The sequence below is a fragment of the Manis pentadactyla genome, chromosome X, assembly GCF_030020395.1.
Source record: "Manis pentadactyla isolate mManPen7 chromosome X, mManPen7.hap1, whole genome shotgun sequence".
Classification (NCBI taxonomy): Eukaryota; Metazoa; Chordata; class Mammalia; order Pholidota; family Manidae; genus Manis; species Manis pentadactyla.
Genome location: NC_080038.1, coordinates 16,293,151 through 16,313,003, shown reverse-complemented (window position 1 = coordinate 16,313,003; position 19,853 = coordinate 16,293,151). Strand labels below are relative to the sequence as shown.

Below are 19,853 nucleotides of genomic sequence, written 5' to 3'. Positions count from 1 at the left end.
TGACTTAGATTGTCAAATTATTCACATGTCATTTACATTAGGAGTAGATGAAGTGAGTCAAAACCCTATTAAGACTCAGGATGAGTTTTTAATTATAAATATAGCCTATAAATATACTCTCTAAAGGTCCTCTGTTGACAGAGGCTGATTAGAAGGAACTACTATAAAAAAATCTTATCACACTGCTATCTTGGGGAGAGATTAGAAAAGGGATTTCACCAAATAGCTTGATATGGGTTTACTGCTATGTCTAAAATGTAATCCATTAAGAATATTTTAAATGGTTAGCTTTCTGTACTATATGGGTCAGGCAAAATAGATTTTGACATAACCATCAGTTACTGTTTTAAATTTTAAAATGCCATATTATCTATCTATTCACCTTTCTGTTTCCATAAAATATCAAAAACCGTAACAAAAAAAGAGTAGTCAAAATTTACCCCAATATTTGAACAACTTACCTATTTGTTCATTCCTTCTTTAACTTTTAGAATGTAACATGCCTTTATTTTAATAAGCTTTTTTGAAAACCAAGTTGAGATTGTTTTAATTCTAAATAGGCATTCTCTAATTACCAAAAATATTTGATTTCTTATAATATCAGTGGATCAATTAAGTGGCTAATCTAAAATTCAATCATCTCATTAGAGACAATTACACAGTGTAGGAATTAGTATTCTACCTTTCTTAACCTAATTGTTTATATCACTCATATTTTCATTTAATTGGGCAACGACCACCTGAATTATGAGCTATTGGGGTCATAAGCATGTCAGATACCTGCAACCTAAGACAAGCTCTGGTTTTAGAAATCGAACAATGGATAGAATAAAAACTTGGCTAGGCATATAAACTAATACATCATAATTCTACTTAACTTGGAAACCAATGGAACAAGTCATGAGAGAAAACTTAAGTGCAGCCTATTCCTTTTCACATCAGAAAAGGATTCCAGGTTGCTCTTATTCTTTAGCCATAAGAGTTATAATTTCATAAGTATAATTATCATCAATTTAACTCCATTAAACTCAACTGCAAATACAAGAAAATGTTCTTGAGCTTTTAGTCGCTGGTCAGATATATGACCTGTTAAAAGCATCTGGTTTATGACTGCTTTTATGATTCACCTTTGGAACGGCACCAAGCCCTGCTTAGCAGGCTTTTGATGATTGCCAAGTAAAACAAACTGTATTGTGTCCTCTTCCCTTCTTTCCTTTTTTTTTTTTTAAAAAAACTAAGAAACAGAGTGAAAGAGAACAGCTCTGCATTTTGTGAGAATAGTTTATTAACTGGCTTATAGCTCCAATTTGATATCAATCATGCATAGGATTTCCTTATACATTTCAGAAATTGAAGACTCAGTTGATGCTACCAGTGGAAATATTGCTGATGCTTAAACAGGGAGTCATTCATGTAATCTGGCTGTCTCATTATCATTGTTGGGGTATATTCATTAAATACTAAAAACCCCAAAGTCATTTATAAACTCACTGCTCAAAACAATAGGTGGAATTGCTAAATTTTATCTGGAATTATAGAAGAATAGTTATTTCACTCTGTTTTTTTAATTCTTCATATTATAATTGATCAGAAACCCATTTTTGGACATCTGTGTGCACCTTGTTCCAACAGTAGACAGTATTTTTAAGCTATAAATTCCAAAATAGTTTTGTTAAATATTTGTTTAGTCTTGGTTCCATGACAATGAAGTACATGCTAAAACCCTTGTTTGATACGCAGATCCTCAGTGAAATTTAGTTAAGTAATTTTTGAAGGGCCTAATCTAGTTTGTTTATTTTTGCCATTAGCTATGTTAATTATCTAGTTGGGCGAGGTTAGTCCCTGACTATGTGTGAAAGGGACAATGTGGCTGAACACTACTTGTCATCAAATCATACATTATGAAGTGTTACCATGTATTCTCTAAAAATCATAATAAAAGAGATCACCTTCAAAAAATAACCTTGACTTTTATAGACAGGCAGCACATGTCTAGCACTAGATACATTACAGTAAGATAATCTAATAAACAGAAATACTCAAATGTTACCCTATAAGCTTTTTAGAGCAGAAATTGGTAGTATTCCTTTTTTTCTTTTTTTTTTTTTTTTACTACCAAGGCATAAAATAGCTTAACATGAAGAGGTCTGAATGTTAACTTGTTTCTATAATTTGAAGCTATAATTTATAGGGGATGTGAGTTGGGTTACACTGTAAAAATGGTAACTCTTAGGAAACAGTGAATGCAGTTGACCAAGGAATATGGCTAATCAGGGACAGAACTCCAGTATAAAAAAATTAGTAGAATTCTTTGGTATTCTTCTTTTTACTCTTACAAGATTCTCTAAATGGCCAAGGTCTGTATGGTTCTAATACTCTATCCTGACACATTCTGGTATTGATTGAGGGATGCAAGAACAAAGGATTAAAAATCTTGCAAACTGTCCTATGAAGACACCTTTTTTCCATTTTATTTATTTTTATATTGATGTACATACAATGAAATGCACAAATTTAGTGTACAGCTTGATGAATCTTGGCATATGAATATAATCATGTAACCATCCCCTAGTTTTTATAGTTCCACTTTGCCCATTAGTTTCAGAAAAAAGCTGGTCAGTTTTTATGAAACCTTCTGAAGATGAAAAAATATACAATGATATAACCTGAGCTCCAATATTTTTTTCTTGTCTCCCACATATTAACTAAAGGATTTAATGCATTAAAAATGAGATTAATACATGTAAGTAATTGTTGCATCCTTTAAAACCCTGATGATTTCATGTATCAAAAATATAAATAAATGAGTAAAATCTATTTGGGATCTAATACTGAATAACAGGAAAGAATTAAGTGGCACTCTAGATATAAAAGGGACTAGAAGAAACCCTGTAATTTTGCTTTTGGTTTTTGTTTTTCTAACAGTGAGGAGAGAAAACACATAGTTGGATATGGACCCTAGATTTTAAAAAATAAGATTTTAAAACTTTATGCAGACAAATGCAAATTTTCAATGATCAGTAGTTTTAAAAAATGAAATTCCTGGAGTATGAATGCAAACTGTCCCAATGAGATAGGGAAAGGAGATGCACTGAAGCCAAGGTATCCTTAGAAAAAGCTTTAGCTTAAGGATTTCTATAAAAGATGGAAGAGGCTAACTAGAAATGAACAAGCAGAAAATAACACTCATGCTTGTAAGAAGAGTGCCAAGAAGGCAAATGTTCAACTAAGGGTCGTGAAAAAGCCGAACACAGAAAGAGTTTTAAAAAAATTTAAGAAAAAATAAATGACAAAAGAAGGTAGAAGTATATAGATTCGACGATATTTTAGGTTTTTCTTGCAAGGAGAAAAGTCTTCACACTAGGAAATTTTTAAAAAATGCTTCTTAAGGTAAGGGACTACTAAGATCCACGTTGTGGTCTCTCTGAACCAGCAGAATGATCCTAGGAACTGAACAAACTTTTTGGAAATTATCTCAGGGCCACTATAGCAATGTCTTGAGATTTACTGCTTGAAGAGAACTTTCTTATCCAAACAAGTGAACAAAGCCAGCATGGGTTCTGCAGAGAACATAGTGGTAAACCTGACCTAGATACATGGAAAAGTTTTAGAATAGAATGGACTGAGAGGAGTTACATCTTAAAATTTCAATTGAAGGACCAAGATAGATTCAACGCTATAACCCTTGTTTAACACACACATCCTCAGTGAAATATAGGTAAGTAATTCAATGAAATTAAAGCATCTGAAACTGGCTTTTTTCTTCCTGGACAGTATCTCTAGTTTGGGAGACAAGAGGAAAGCCAAAAGCAGTGTGTCTTGCATACAACGAAAATTTGCACAATATCCTTATGAATAAAGTATTGGAATAGTTTCAATACAGTTGGCACAGCGACACTAAAAAGAAACAAGGAGTACAGATGAAGGTAACCAGGATAGTGAGTTATCTAGAATTCATGCCATAGGTATAAAGTTAAGGTGATTATGTGCATTCAAGTCAGAGATGAAACAACACAAACTATGTTTGGTAATACAGTTCCACTATGTAGTTTTGGACATATACAATGTGCAGGGCACTACGGTGAGAGGGAAGGCAAGGCCATAAAGCCTTAGAGATGGAAGAAGCCATTAGGTGCAACTGTCCAGCTATCTTGGGAAGACCTGATTCGTAGCTGGTTATTCAGCCTCTTCTTAAACAGTGAGTAAGCCCACTAAATTGACAAGACTAGTTACTCCATTCATGAGCAAATGTAATCATTAGAATGTTTTCCCTCATATCTATAAAAAAAATCAGGCTCCCTGTACCTTCCATGTATTATATCCTCTAGAACTTCAAAGACTATCTTACACCTCTTCCACATGTCAGCTTTTCAAATACTTGCTCTGTATTTCCCTAATTTGTAATGTCAAGATCCACAGTGAGTAGAAAATTTATAAGAAGTCAGCGTGTGTATCCATACAAGGAAGAAGTTTTAATTTGAGCGATCCATCATAGAATGCCCTGTTGTGGGGTAGAAAGCTCTGAGTCCCTGAAATACTCAAGCAGAGATTCAATACCAGTATTTGAAATGTATAAAAGGTATTTCTGTATTAGGTGGGAGGGTGAAGATTTAACACTCTAAGATCTATGGTGAAATGGCTAGTTATTATGCATATTTATGTACAGCATGGCATATGTTATATGCCTATTTCAATTTAAAAAAATGTATCTATTAAATGAATTCTTTACCTTAGTATAAAGCATTTTAAATGGGTTGTATAGTATTTACCAGAAAGACACCACTCACAATAGCACATACCAAAAAAAGCTGTTATACATTTAAAGAAGCATTCAAAGTTAAGGCTGTGTTTTCACTTAATTATTCAGCAAAGACATTCAGCATTTGTATAGAATTATTTTTGGAATGGTAAACATCTCTCCTACCTCCAGTACTGAGGCACAGTCCTTCTAATTAGGTTAATAAAAGATCATCATGAGTCTTAGAGCCCAGGATGCTAAATCAAGAGATGGCTGCCCAGCAAGTACATGGGCTATGAGATGACAATAGAGTACAAAGCGAGGGGTGGGGCTTACTGTCAGTGGTGGCAGAAGGATTGTATTAAAGCCACACGGATTCTAAGCTGTCCCTCCTCCCTGATATTTTTAGAAAAAGCATGAAAACCCCTGTGTGCTGGCATTGTTAAAGAACAAGGAGAAAACAGCAGAGATGTTAGGGGAAGAAAGGTGTAAAGCAATATCAAAGTTATGGGCTATTTTTTCTCCCCAAGAATCCAAAATGAATGACTGCTTTACAATATCCGCTTTATAAGTTACAGAATAGACTCTAAATTTAAGGCAACAACAACAACAATTTAAGGAAAATAGTTATAGCTAAAAGAAACAAAATCATGGATGAGAAAATTTGGAGGTTGTCAATGAATATAACTTATATATTAAGTCAATATAGTCTGCAGATGATTTATCAAGGAGAAACAGCACAATAAAAATATCAGATCACAAAAGATTTGGGATTATACATATGGAAGAGAGTGAAAAGCTCTGTTTAAAATGTTAAGGTTCAAAGTTCCCTAAAACAGACATTCAAAATACAGCATAATTTTCTGTATTTGTAACTCTGCTAATATTAATAGGTCTTTCTAAAAACCAAAGTCCATACTAGTTGTACTATAAAATTAGGAAGGATCTTCTCAGTCATCAAAGAAATATTAACCTATGGTCAGCAAAACATATTAGTCACACATTAATATTTCTTTCATGATTGAGAAGATCCTTTCTAATTTTATAGTACAAATCAACAAAGATTTTTAGACATCTGACTTGTGATAATCAGTGCAACTGGGTAACCAGAATGCATTTTCCCCAACCATAATATTTAAGGAATGGGGCCAAGTCATTAATAGCTCCCAAATATCAATCTGAGTCTAACCAGTTTTATAAATTTTGTGTAAGTGGTAAATACCTTAAAATTAACAAAGAATATCTTGTACATCTCTCAAAGAATCATATTTATAATATAAATCAATTGGTTACTGCAGAAAATTATTGGTACGAGGTAACAAAGACGTTGCATACTTTGAATTACTTCCTCTGTTTCATCTTATCACAAAGAAAAACCTTTCTTATTTCTCAAAGACAATCTACAAAAGTTTGTTGTAAGTAGCCTCGTGGATGTTTGTACTTTAGAAGACCTACAGCACCAAGGCCTTAGGCAGGTAAACAAGAAGTTTCTGCTATATGAGTATGGGTGTGTGTCAGGGGATATAAATGTGCACGTACACCCACTGTCATTTCTTTCTCCTCACATTGCTCCTTTGATCATTTTTGAAAAGGTCAAGACATAACTGCTGCATTTTTTGGGGTGATGTATGCTGGGATTGGGGATGAGTTCTAAGGTGGTATGTAACCTATCTCACAAGACGTGCTTACAGTATAAACTAAGATCACATCAAAAAAATTTCCAAGGAGAAACTCTATGAAACCAATAAAACCATACCTCACCTCCTTATTTACATTGATTTATAGGACAAATATAAATGAAGAAAACAAATTCATACAAGAATCATTTAAAAAATCTTATCTTTTAACAGAAGTTACCTCTGGAGGGTAAGGAGACAGGGTTGCCTATTTTCATCATTGTTTATTTGTTTGCTGTTTGTTTAGCAACAAGCAAGTTATTACTTTTCACTTAAACAATAAAAGAAAAACATGTAGGGAAGTTTAAAAACTTGCATAGTATATTTTATGGTGCAATCCTGTTATGTCTTAACTTACCATCTTTCGGTAGTTAGTAACCATGGGAGGTAAATTTCATATGTAGAGGGAAAAAGGAGGTGTTCGTGACCTCCAGCTTTCTCTGGCAAGGGTGACCAAGATAAAAGGCCTGGGCTTAGGACAGGACCTCATAAAATAAGCTAGAAAGTACTCTGCTGAGAAACTGACAATATGCTGTGACTGATAGGAAGAAAAGGTAGTTTGATTTTTTGGTGTGTGAAAATGGTAAAAAGCAATTGTGTGGCTGAACCCAATTATCTTCCTTGGTAAAACAAATCATAAATCACAACTTGTCTTACCTATACTGGTGAAAGGCTGTTATCCTTTTATGTGAGCTTTAATTCTTATCTGGTCACCTCTGCTGGTATGACTCAGTAGCATCTAGAATTGATTCTTGCCATTTAAATTTGGCTTCATTACTTATTAACACTCCTGAGATTATTTTCCTGTTTAATGCAGGGCTACTGATTATTCATTAAAGGACAAGTTGCAATTTCAACAAGTCTCACAAATGAATCAGGATGCAGATAGGTGATGGGCAAGTTCTAAGCAAGCCAGCCTTCCTTCCACCCCAGGCAGCAGATTTTGGTAGGAAAAACAATGCCTAGGGGTGCTGAAAGATCTGATTTCTAATAATGAACTGTTTGTTCATTGCTCTTGTGGCCTTGATCTTTGAAATGGGAGTAAAAAAGGAAGATAATGGTTTCAGCAATAGAGAAGGTGACCATAAATGAGTCATAATACATACAGCAGTGATTCTAGCTATTAGCATCCCAGCTTTGTGTGCCCAGCATGAAGACGGTATGCTGTACACATGTAGTCCTATTCTTCCCTTTACAAAATACCCAAAATGAAGAAATTTGTAATGTCTTGATTCGTGTTTTATCTCATCCAATGGATAAAAAATAACTTTAGCTTTAACTATTACATAATAAAGTGGGAAGGAAAAGATGACAAAAGGGTTAGCTTTTATTTATTTATTCATGTGCTCATTCATTCATTCATCCGACAGGGCCTGGCTTACTATAAACTGTTTAAGGCACTGGGTTTAAAAGAGAGGGATAAAATCCCTGCTCTTAAGTAACTAATATTCTGGTGGGTGGACATGGGAAATAAATCAGTGAACAATACTTTATATTATACTCAGTGATAAAGCTGTGAATAATATAAAATGGGGTAACATACCTGTAAGTTAAATGGTGGTGGTGGTGGTGATGGGGAAGAGGCATCTGGGTCAGACTAGGTTGTCATGGAAGAACTCTGAGGGGAAAATATTTGAACTGACACTCAAATGGCAATATCTACAGATACATATTTTAGTAAATATATGTAAACTTTCTGCCATTTGGAATAGAAGGTTTCTTTTGAGCTCCCAAATGTCCAAAGCCAAAAAGGAAAGGAGTAGTGAATGATAAGAATATGAAGTGAGGGACATTTCTATTTCTGTTCCTAGAACATGGCTAATATATTAGGTTGAAATATACAAAATTACTATTTCATCATTTTGACCTACAAAAACAGCAATTCATATGGTTCAATTCAATAGCTGAAGTTGAACTAAGTTAGGTCATGTAGATGGGTAAATGTTATTTAGTGAAGTTTAGCAGGACTAATTCATTATTTAAGTATTATAATTGCCCTCTTTGCTTAAATCCAAATTTGTATAAAATCTACACAAATTACATAATTATAAAACATTTATTGGACAGTGTGTCAGATATGGAAACTAAGTGCTTTCTGGCATCACCTCATTGATCCTCATATAACCTCAAAAGGTAAGTACTGTTACCATAGGATTTAATAATGAAGATCTTGAAGTCTTAAGGTGTAAATAACTTGATCAATCATACCACTTACAAGCGGTAGGGTGACAAAGCAAGGATTTGAACTGAGGAATGTCTCCAGAGACTGTATTATAAGCTCTGATCACTTAGTGTCTATAGGAAAACACGCTCATTCATTTCAAAAGTCAACAATAATTATATCTAATCTGCTGTATTTTCAGGGTTACACAATATTTATCCCCTTTTAATATCTAACATTTTGCTGGTGTCAAGACTTAAAAATGTGATATGATATATGCACAAACACACACACACACATATAAAAAGAGTGAGACACTGCTTGAACAAATATATTTGAGGATAAACATTCATAATCATAGGTAGGCTCATGTAGATAGCAATGACAAGCATTTTGGTACATCTTTTTTCTTTTTAAACTTAAAAACAAACCAAGGTTAGTCTAAACTATTCGTAATCTTTCCACTTCCCTTGCTATTTAGGTACGGACATGGTATGGAACCTTGGTCAATGAAATCTGGGGCTAAGTTTTCTGGAAATATTCAGCAAAAGTCTTCCTTGACCTTACAGAAAGGACTAAAGATAGATCCTGGTCTTTGGCTCTTTGGATGGATCTTATAAGAAGTGATACTTGTAAAAAAAAAAAAAGAAGTCATACTTGGAGTTGTTGACATTACAGAAAAGTAAAGTGGGAGTCCTCACACTACAGAGCCACAAAATTCACTCCCAAACAACCCCACATCTGAATTTCCTGTAAGTTAATACTTTTTCTGCCAGAAAATGAGGGAAATGTGATTAAAATCCCAACCTATAACCAACATCAGAATTATAGCTGGACTCTATTTTATATGTTATCTTTAGTGTTTTATGTTTCCCTAAAAGTGTTTCTTCAAAATCAGACAATATGATATTACAAGAATGTTTGTTTAATACTTCCTAGATTTTTCTGTGTTCTTTCTTTATATGTACTTATACATAACCAGCCAAGAAACCATTCTTGGCTGCCCTAAACTTGCCCTAAACTTCACGAAACTGACATATTTATGGTTCTCTGCAATCATTCTCTGACTTTAATGCCTATCTTTTTATTCACATTGCTTATGTATTTTTCCATCGATTTCCTTTAGAACTGAACTATAATTTAAGGTATTTTTGATGATTATGCTTTTCCAAATCCTTTGTGCTTTTGCCTAATTTATCTTGACAATAAATAAACAGTATAAAGTGCTGCAACATTTTTCCTTATTTTCAAGTTGCTCCTTTTTTTCCTTTAATACACCTACATATTCTGGGAATATCTTTCCCTTGCCCACACATTTCCTACCTGAATGTTCCTGAAAATAAAATTCATGGCTTTTAGAAACTCTTCAGGAAATTACTCTAGGACCCTTAGAATGATTGAACAGGATTACTCTATCTTCTTCTGCACTATATGGGTAGTCATTATCTAGCCTCTCTGCCTAGATAATTTAAGATAGTAGGCCACTGAGCTGTATATTTAGTGCAGCTGTTAAGTTACCAATGGTGTGCAAAGGATTTTAGATTTTAGAAAATAAGTCTAAAATACGCTTTGCCACATATCTCATTTTGAAAGTGTCAATAAATATCTTGGCCAGATAACCTGATGAGTATTTTAACTATGAGGTAACAGATTCCCCTACCCCACCAACAAAAACCCCCCACAACCTTAGGTTTTGCTTTAGATTTCTGAGACTAAGCTAATAAATATGTAAATTGAGAATACTGGTAGGTTATCTCCAAGGCAGTGAAAAAGAGTACATTATAACTTCATTGAGTACATGGAGGCACCAAGCATGTATGGCTAGTAAAGAGTACTCTTATAACTGCAAAAGGGAAGTCAGCAGGATTAAGGGATAAAGCTTTTGAAAACCTAATCTAGAGTGCCTAGTATGGTAAAGGATAAAGAGAGCTATTCCAAACAGACTTCAAGCTGCATTAATCAAAACAGTATTTTAGTGTTATAGTAGATGATTTCTGAATGAAGCATTTCTTCATATTTTGTCCTACATGCTTATGATTTATACTCCTTGAAAGTTGCAGAGGTTGACATAATTTTTTATTTAATTTAGCTAAGGTATTATAAGGCCCATATCTCAGTAAGTTTTGAAACTGCAAATTGGGATAATAGGAAGTTACTTGTCTTCTCTCTAATGCCAGTGAAGTAGGTCAGGATAATTAATATGCAGGCTGACTTTTCAGTCAAAGGAAAACAAGACAGGTCTCATTTGTGTACTTACAGTACCACCCATTTTAGACCAAAATGAGTTCAGCCTGGGAAAATCAGCCTGAGAAAAATCACAGTATGACTCAGTTAAACAATTGAATTTCTAAATAAGACAAAAGGTAGTTCGACCACAAGAACACAGATTGAAGTTTGTTCTAAAGAAAGCTAAATATATACCTCATAAGTAGGGCCAAATTCCACATCTATAAGCAAATTGAAGAAAGAGCTAAGTCACAGATTTAGGTACATCTTGCTTTGTAAACTCATGAGCATTATATAATATGTATTATAAAAAGTTAAGGTAAATATAAATGATAAGAAAGGGGTTTGGTTGATGGCATAATTGTTTATGTTAGACTATATTTTCATATTGTATTCCATTACTCCTTCTGCCCACTTGCCTGAACTTCCCTGTTTTCATTTCTTGGCAAACTGAGAAAAATATATTGGAGGTAGAGACATGAAACTTATTTCCTCTGCAGGTCTATACTTGATTAATGTAAATTCACTTCGGTAGGTCAAAGCAAGTGCTGGCCTCGAGCAAGCCTGTTAGTAAGTGAGTGCACCGTGAGGCCAGGAGCCTGAGGCTGGTGGGAGGACCACAGCTCCTTCCCCATGTATAATTTATCTCTGTTAACACCAAGCACCTTGATTTGAATAAGCAGCCTGGAAACTTCTAACGGTCAACCCAGTGCAGTCATGAGCACGACATCCCTTAACTAGACCTCCAAGATTCTTTTGAAAACACTGAATTTAGAACTGATGACTCGTAGATTACATGTTCATCAAACTGCACATTCCTGAACAGGAGAAACAGTAGTGCAGAAAAACCATCTTTAGGAAGGCGAAATACATTCCATTAAATAAGAAGCATCTTTGAGGCAAGCATCAAATGCACTGCTCTGTTGAGAATGATTTGAAGGACACTGAGACATCAAGTGGCAAGATTTTTGGAAAAATACCCAGAAAGAAATAGTGCCCTGAAAGAGTGCAAGGCCACCTTTAGTGAAGCCGATCTGACTGAAACAGCATGAATTGCCCCACAATATTGAAACATAAAGACAAAATGTGCAATGCCAAATTTACTGACGCACCTCCTAGGCTGTTCTGCCTTATCACAGTTATTCCACAAAGAACCTACTGAAAAAGATGGAAGGTACCGAAGAACTTCCCACTTGACTCATTTGGGAACCTGAAGGAAATACGTCCACCAACACTCTATATGGCTAAAAATAAATCCAGTCAACAAACCAACAAAAAAGAGACACTAGAAGGAAAAAAAATATTGAAAGCTGTCTCACTAGAGATGCTCTGTGCTACTGGAGCCAGAAGGAAAGACGAGGAATTTCAGGTTCTTTCAGGTCCTAGGACATGCTTTGTCCTTTCTATTCCTACCTTACACAATGACCGGAAGGAGCTGCTAAGTACCTAACTTAATCGAAAAAAAAGATAGCATCAATGCCTTCTACCTGTGGCAACAATGGAGTGTTTTCTGAACAGAATTCTCTATTTCAGAGGGCTGGGCCTAATTTCAACACAATTTATTTTAAAATGACAGAGATGAAATATTTTCCCCAATATCTTTGGAGAATACTGAACAAACAACACACATTCTTAGTTACAGTAGTTGTGTAGCACCTGGATGACAGCTGAAATGAAGTTTCTCACTCATCTTTAGTTAAATTTTAGAAAGCAACTTACTAATTTTGATAATCATCACCATATTAAACATGTATTATCATGCTCATCAGAACTCCTACCAAGGCCTACCATGGCTCCTAAAGATTTCTTCCACAACACTCTTCCATAATCTCTAATAAATGTGAAATGTCGGGAAGGCTTGAAGGCTTGGCAGGTAACAGATGGTAATTACCTTACCTTTTATCAAAGATATACCTTTATGGAAATTATAGCTGAAATATATTTCACGTGGAAACTGCTTCATTATATGAATTTTATTATAAGCAACTCATTTTGATGGTACAAGATATAACCTAATTCTCATTCAATAATGCAGTGAAGACCCATACTATAAAAGGAGGCCCATTGTACGATCTTGTTAATAATCTCCAAAGTGACCTTCCGTTTGAATGAGCCAAGTTTGACATCAACATAAGGTTTTTGATGTGCTGGTAACCTGTGAGCTTTGAGTGGTCTTTCCAGTTGTGATGAAGAACTTATACTATTATATCCTATGATCAAAGTCTCATATACTTACGAAAGGGGCTGAAGGATACAATCTGTATCTTTTGAAAAGAAAAGTCTAATGCTGCAGTGGGATCAAACCAGTGACTGAGGTGTCAACATTGGCTCAGGCCGTCTGCACTAAGTGGCTCAGAATTTATTTTGAATAAAAAGATGCAAACAGTTTTATACTATTTTTTCTACACTATTTTTTTTTTGGTATTTTACATTCAGGACTTTCTTTTTAGGTAAAAGAACTGAGTTAAAGCCTTTCCCTGGGTTTCTGCACTGGTGTATTACCAGTTATAACATTAGTTATAAACAGATGCATATTGGATAAAGCACCTGATAACTAGTAAACATATTCTTAATGCCAATAAGACAAAGGATGATAAAACTGACTTGTCTCTTTTAAGAGTTGGTGCACATAAACTGAGTTTTGCAATCAACATACATACCAAGAAGGCAAATGCATGCTTTTGGCAGATTGGTTTTTAGAAACAAATTCAGCTATTTGGAGTTTATAGAAATGCTTTCTGAAATTTCTTCTTGGAAAAAATATTTAGGATTTTTTCCTTTGAATCTTTTAATAGTGAAAAGGGAAGTCATGTGTGTGTGTGTGTGTGTGTGTGTGTGTGTGTGTGGGTGAGAGAGAGAGAGAGAGTGTGTATTCACTTACTTATTCAACCAAATTTCTGCTAATACCCTGCTTGAAGTGTTTATAGTTTATTAGCCCAAACTGAGGGGGGAATGACTATGAACCGGAGGGGTGATGCATGCAAGCGTCAAGAAAGTGGGTGAGAGGAGGAAGAAAAAGAAATGAATACCATTAACCTTAAAAGGCAAATGGGTAATTGGAGAGAAAAATTACTTACTCTACCTGTGGGTGTCCTAGGACATAGGCTTCACTCCTCATCTTTTCTACCCCCAAGCTACTCAAGTTGAAAGTAGGACACCAAGGGATACCTAACTTCCTATGCAGCAAGACCATTATTTTAAGAAAAAAGGAAAACAAAATTCTGTTTTCTTAAAATAAGACGTTTGAAAAGGTTAGGAGTCTATGTACACAGGCTAAGAATCTCCATCAACATACTTACTTTTGTCTCCTATGTTTTCCCCAGTTGCCTCCCCTTCCTCCTCCTCCTCCTCCTCTTCCTCCACCTCTGTGGGCTGCGAATCATCCTGCGGGTCACAGGCACTAATCGGTGCATTCAGACAGCAGTGGTTGAACCCGCTATCTCGAGGCAGAGTAAAACTTCGAGGCTTGCCCCCGTTTCCATTTAACACTTGCATCCTCTCGCTCTCGGCTAAGGGGTACAGCCCATAGTGATCCTGTAGGTGGCACTTCTGAGTTGGAAGGGTGGACTGCCGCCGGTGCTCTGGGGAGATGGCGGCCGAGTCAGAGAAGACAGAATCCTCCAGAGGCAGAGTCTGAAGATAATGCAATCCCGAGCTTGTCAGGGGCGTCTCAATTAAATCCTGCCAGGAGCGGCGCTGGCTGGCTGTCTTGCGAATGGGGGACACTGCACTGCTCACAGTCACTTCTTGGCGAAACTCCTCGTGGGAGGACTGTGACTGAGAGGTCTCTGTGGAGGACAGCCGGCTGTGTTTTGCTTCCACGTAAGGACTGGCGCAGCTCATCTGTGAAAAGGAGTCTGTGATCAGTGTCCACAGAAATAACAGACCACTTCTATCCCCAAGGAACACATCCAATTTCCACCAGTTAACGTTTACTAGTTGAGTTAATGGCTAGTCAAGTTTTCGGATGTCTCAAAGTTAGGCCATAGCTGACAGTTTAAGAGACTGAGATGTGGATGTACTAAAATGCAGTTATACCAGGTTCTCATGAAAAATCTGACATATTAATGCAAAATTTTACAATTAAAGTATATGAAAATGTGAGTGCTTATGTAAGAAATACCTAGCAACTAAAAAAAAAATCCAAAGTTAAAAAATCTCTATGCATTTTAAGTCCTGAAGAATTGTTGCCAAATTCATGTTTCCAGATTATGTAGTTTGGGGATGAGAGCAATGAGAGACACTTCTGGATGTGAAAATAAGGTGCCTAAAATCAGACAGAACCCTTCCTCTTCGTTATGGGTGAATGTCTGCTCCTATGAGTGCTGTGGAAAAGTGTTCTTACGGTCTTGTGAATTCTGTAGCACTTTCTAGAGAGTTAAAAATGTGGGCAGGATGAGATTATAACCTGATGGGGATTAGCATTTGCTTTGAGCATAGGCCCTTCAGGACATAGAAATGCAAAAGAAAAATGGCGTATTTTTACTCCTGGAATTTAAAGTGTAGGAATCTATGTTAGAGCACAAAGCACAACCAAGAAAATGGACTGCCATCAAGTGGATCCTGTAAAGGACTTGCAGGTACCCGGAATGGTACAAGCCTTACTTGGCTCTGAGGGCTACCAGTCAGCCCCAAGGCCCCTTTGTGGCGGGAGGAGCCTGATCTGTTAAATGTGATCATCGCAAATGGGGCTCAGGTTGCAGCCAGGATGAGTCTGGCTGAGGTCAAAGTGCACGCTGCTCTTCTGGAGAAAGGAAAAGCTACGTGGCATCTTCTGTGAGCAGCTTACCTTGCTACATGTTAATAACAATGTGAAGTTTACTTCTTGAAATTCACTAGTAGCTATGATTAAAGAGCTGTCTGGTGAAGCTTAGGTTTTCCTTTAATAAATTTTTTAAAGGAATTATTCAGATTCTGATATTTTAGGGAGAGAAGGAAAATATGATATAAACGATATCTTGTGACTGAGTTCATCTCTATAGCTCATCCATACATTCTGCTGGTAAATGGCATTTATTAAAGAAATAAGCATGCAGATAGCAACAATTCTGCATTTTTTCCACTTTTCTCCTGTTCTCCTTAGGTAAGAGGCATTGTCATCAAATATTTTTGCTAAAAATGTGGTCTCCCTTAATATTAGTCAAAAGTGTCCATTCATTTATTTCAGAAATATTTATTAAGCACTTAATAAATAAGTGCCAATGTTGTGCTAGGGCGTGGGAATGTATAGATGAGTAGAACAGGGTCCCTGTTCTCAAGAAGTTCACAGTCCAGTCTAGTGAGCTGTTTGCAGTCCCGAATGTTCTAATTTAATATGTCTGGATTGGGCCTCAGCATCTGAATTTCTAAAATAGTCCAGAGGTGATTCTTACTCCAGCCAAGGTTGAGAAGTGGCCTAGAATTACATCAACATCTTGAATAGCACCTTTCTTATTCAAAGTCCCCTGGAGTAATAGCGATGTGGAATTAGGTTGGCTGCTGTTGTCACCTAAGTGCAGCTTCCATTTTCTATGTCCCAAGACAGGCAGAACTGACTATTACGGTTCTGGGAGCATGCAGTGTATTGTCTAAACTGGGACACTACTGAGACACTCTTGGTAATTCTGATTGGTAACAGTAATAAAGTGGGATAGTCCTAAGCAAACCAGGGCAGCTGTTTACCCTATTAAAAGATCAAAGTACAGTCTATGCACAGATGAATTCACTCAGGTTGAAGACATCTGGAACACTATATAAACAAATACATTACACCCAGACCTCATGGCTGTTCTAAAAAGCTACATGCCAAAATGTGCTCAATACAGATATATTAATTTTTATGAATTGCTGCTAAAAGGCAAAGGAATGAACTTTATTATTGTATAATAGATAAGGTCAATTTATATATTTTTTATAAGAAAATTTCTTTTGTTGTTGCTATTTCCATGAAGACTACTCTGACACAAAAGGTATGTTTTCTCAATAAAACTGCTCAGACATTTCTTATGCCTGTTATCTGTAGTGACTGTTTCTCCTGATTAAATACTTTTTGTATACTTATTCTCCCTTATTCTTTTAAATGTCCTATTTTTTTTCCCATAAGAAACTTGAGGTCTGATATGCAATTCACTACATAATTTAACACACAACGGGATGTGTTGCGTCAAATAATCTGATGTGATAATAAGTACATTGGTATTGGTGACTTACAGATGGTGGCCGCGGATATGTATCGTAGGGGGGTGGAGGGCTGTCCTGTTTGGGTGTTGATGGAGTGTCTGCTTCTTCCTTATCACTCTCACTCCAGTAATCTGAAAATTCACATACAAGGATAAATCAACATTCTATTACATGTTTCTGGCCATATTTTCAGGAACACACACTACCACCAACAAAAGGCAATTTAAACTATAAAATCCTATACTGTGCTCCCCAGCACCTCCTACTCCAGGCCCACCAACTTTCATTTTTCAGCTGGGTTTTAAGCAGGAAGGAATAGTACAATCACCTAATTTCAACCTCCTTCTAAAGCAAGCAGTTATACATAGCCTTAATTTTAAGGAGTTAATTAAAAGGCACTGCATAAGCCAAACCACATTTAGGGTATATTACATTGCAGACTAAATTATTCTGTAGCTTCAATTAATGAATGATATCGTATGATGCCTCTTACAGGTGTATCATTTTATCCTAAGGATGAAGACTCAAGGAAAAGCAATACATACATTGCTGTATCCCTACAGATATAAACAGCTCCAAAAATACTCTTCTCAATTCTCTTCTCTGGCTTCAATTCACTGGTTATCTAACAATCACCATTTCCAGAGTCATGCTGACATGAATCTCTTTAACACCATACTCCCACCTCTACTTGGAAACACATGGCAAACCCTGATTCTTGCCAAATGCAAAAGGGCAAATCTGCTGATGGGGGCTGCAAGTTCCCAACTTCCAGAACTACTTAAAAGGGTAGAAAATATAAGCTGCTAGACAAAGTGACTTGGCAGACCTCAGGAAAGAAGGATGGAGAAAAACTCTGAGAGATATATTAGTTAAGTACACAAAAAATAGCACAAAAGCCCATAACCAGAATCTGTTCCACTAATATCTCAACCACCCTTAACTGCTGGGTTAATTCTTTATGTGATGTACAGGGAAAAACCTAGGACTATTATTCATATGAACTTCAAATGATTAAAAAAAAGGTATTAAAACAAAACGCTCCTTATTCTTATGAAAATCCAAGTCACAAAATAACCCTCAGAAGGCTTAACTAATATTCAGAGTTAGGTAGAAAATCATGGCACAAATTTTTGTAGAAAACCTTCTCCACCCAGAATTCCCAGATTGTAATATCTTCATATATTTTCATTGTGGTGCTGATTAATATTAATAAGTACAGCTAACATTTACTGTCTACTTACTATATGCCAAAACCAAACTAGTAGAGCTAGGATTTCAACTAAGAAATTGCCTTACTCTAAACCTCGAAGGTAGAGTTTAATGTTGTATATATTCACTGGGACTCTTTTGTATGACATAGTGGGAGAACTTAATGTTATATATATTCTTGATCCAGTAAGCCCCCTCCTCCTGCTGCTCTATAGCTCTGGCTATTGTGAACAGAAATTCTTTAGCAAGAAGAATTTATTATTAAGAAGGAGAATGTTGTTATTTAACAATAATGACAAGATTATTATTCGGGCCTCAAAATACAAGGGCTCTGAAAATAGAATTCTTACTTTAATTATTTCATTTGAGTTAAAGATAAGCAAACACTAGTTAATCTAAATTTGATGTCTGGTTTTTACAATGGGCCATGCCAATGATATCCAGTACACTAAGTCTCCCCTCAAATACGTATTGATGTAGTTGCCCACAGATGGACCCAGCAAACAAACATCAATGGGAAAAGCATGGACTATATACTCCAGATGTAGGTTAACCTACAGGCAGATGTAGGTTCAATTTTTGGCTGTACCAGTTACCATCTCTGTGCTCTTGTGACAGTTACTTAAGCTCTCTGAGTTTTCCATGTGAAAAGGGGGCTAATAATAACCACCCTTCAGAGTTGTGGGAGTTAAGTGAAAATCTATCTGCTTTGGAAATGGAGGCATAACAGTAAAAGCATAGCTTGGGAATCAGGGGTACTAAGTGAGGTAACATGTATTCAATTGCTCCTTGAAAGCAATAAATATTAGGACCCTTGACCTTCTTGGGTGGATTTGTAGGTAGCATGCCAGGACAGTCTGACCCAGATCACATAGGAGATAAATGCCTGCTGTTCATCTTCTTAGACATTAGTTTTTTCTTGAAGCAAGTTCCAGCAATGAAAAGTGAATTTTGGAGCTCTGGGGCCTGGGTTGGGTAGTTCTGTGAGAGCCTGAAATACTATTAGGAAGTCATTGCTGGAGGTGAAGGGACTAAGCACCCCCACGCTCACCCCCAAGCAGTAGGCTTGCCAAGATCAACTCTGCTCTTCCCCTTCCCAGTATTTCCACAAACTGTGACACCTAAGGTTAAGTTTCTTGACCTTTACATGGATGCCTTGGGGTCTCAAGGATTTATCACTTCAAGTGTTCTTTATCAGTACATTGAGAAGTAAGTAGATGCTCACCATTTTTATCAAGATCTCTGTAGCTATCACTAAAAGCGACAGATTTTGGGAGATTCTCTACTCCCCCCCCCCCCAGCTAGACTAGACGAATTAAGAAGAATTCTAGTCCACTATTTGATGTAATTCTTGGCTTATTAAAAAGCACCATCAATCTAAAGTTTTCTTGGTTTACCTAAGAAAAGACTGAAATACCATTTAGCAAATTAACTTCATTTCTAACACTAAGCTGTGCCTTTGAGAGCAATGCCAGAGAAGTAGCTACATATAAAATTCAGTCAGGCTTTTCTGGGTTTGTGTGGGAAATTACAGACACAATGTCGCTCAGAGGCTGAAGCTAGTCTGATTTTCATTCTAAGAGCAAATTATATTATTTTTCTTAGTGCTCTGTTTGGCACAAAATAAACAGACACTTTTAATGTTTCTTGAAGTAATATTCAATTTTATAAGTAACTAATC

General features: G+C 36.1%; 1 protein-coding gene across 5 annotated transcripts in view; it reads right to left on the bottom strand.

Moving 5' to 3' along the window:
• CNKSR2 (connector enhancer of kinase suppressor of Ras 2) overlaps positions 1-19,853 on the bottom strand; it is a 257,408-nt gene that overhangs the window by 22,404 nt on the left and 215,151 nt on the right. For all 5 annotated transcript variants that reach the window (XM_036912833.2, XM_036912835.2, XM_036912832.2 and 2 more), the window contains 2 exons: positions 16,991-17,091; positions 14,101-14,644 (listed from right to left, as the gene is read on the bottom strand). In XM_036912833.2, coding sequence (XP_036768728.1) covers positions 14,101-14,644; positions 16,991-17,091 — 645 coding nt within the window. The remainder of the gene's footprint in view (positions 1-14,100; positions 14,645-16,990; positions 17,092-19,853) is intronic.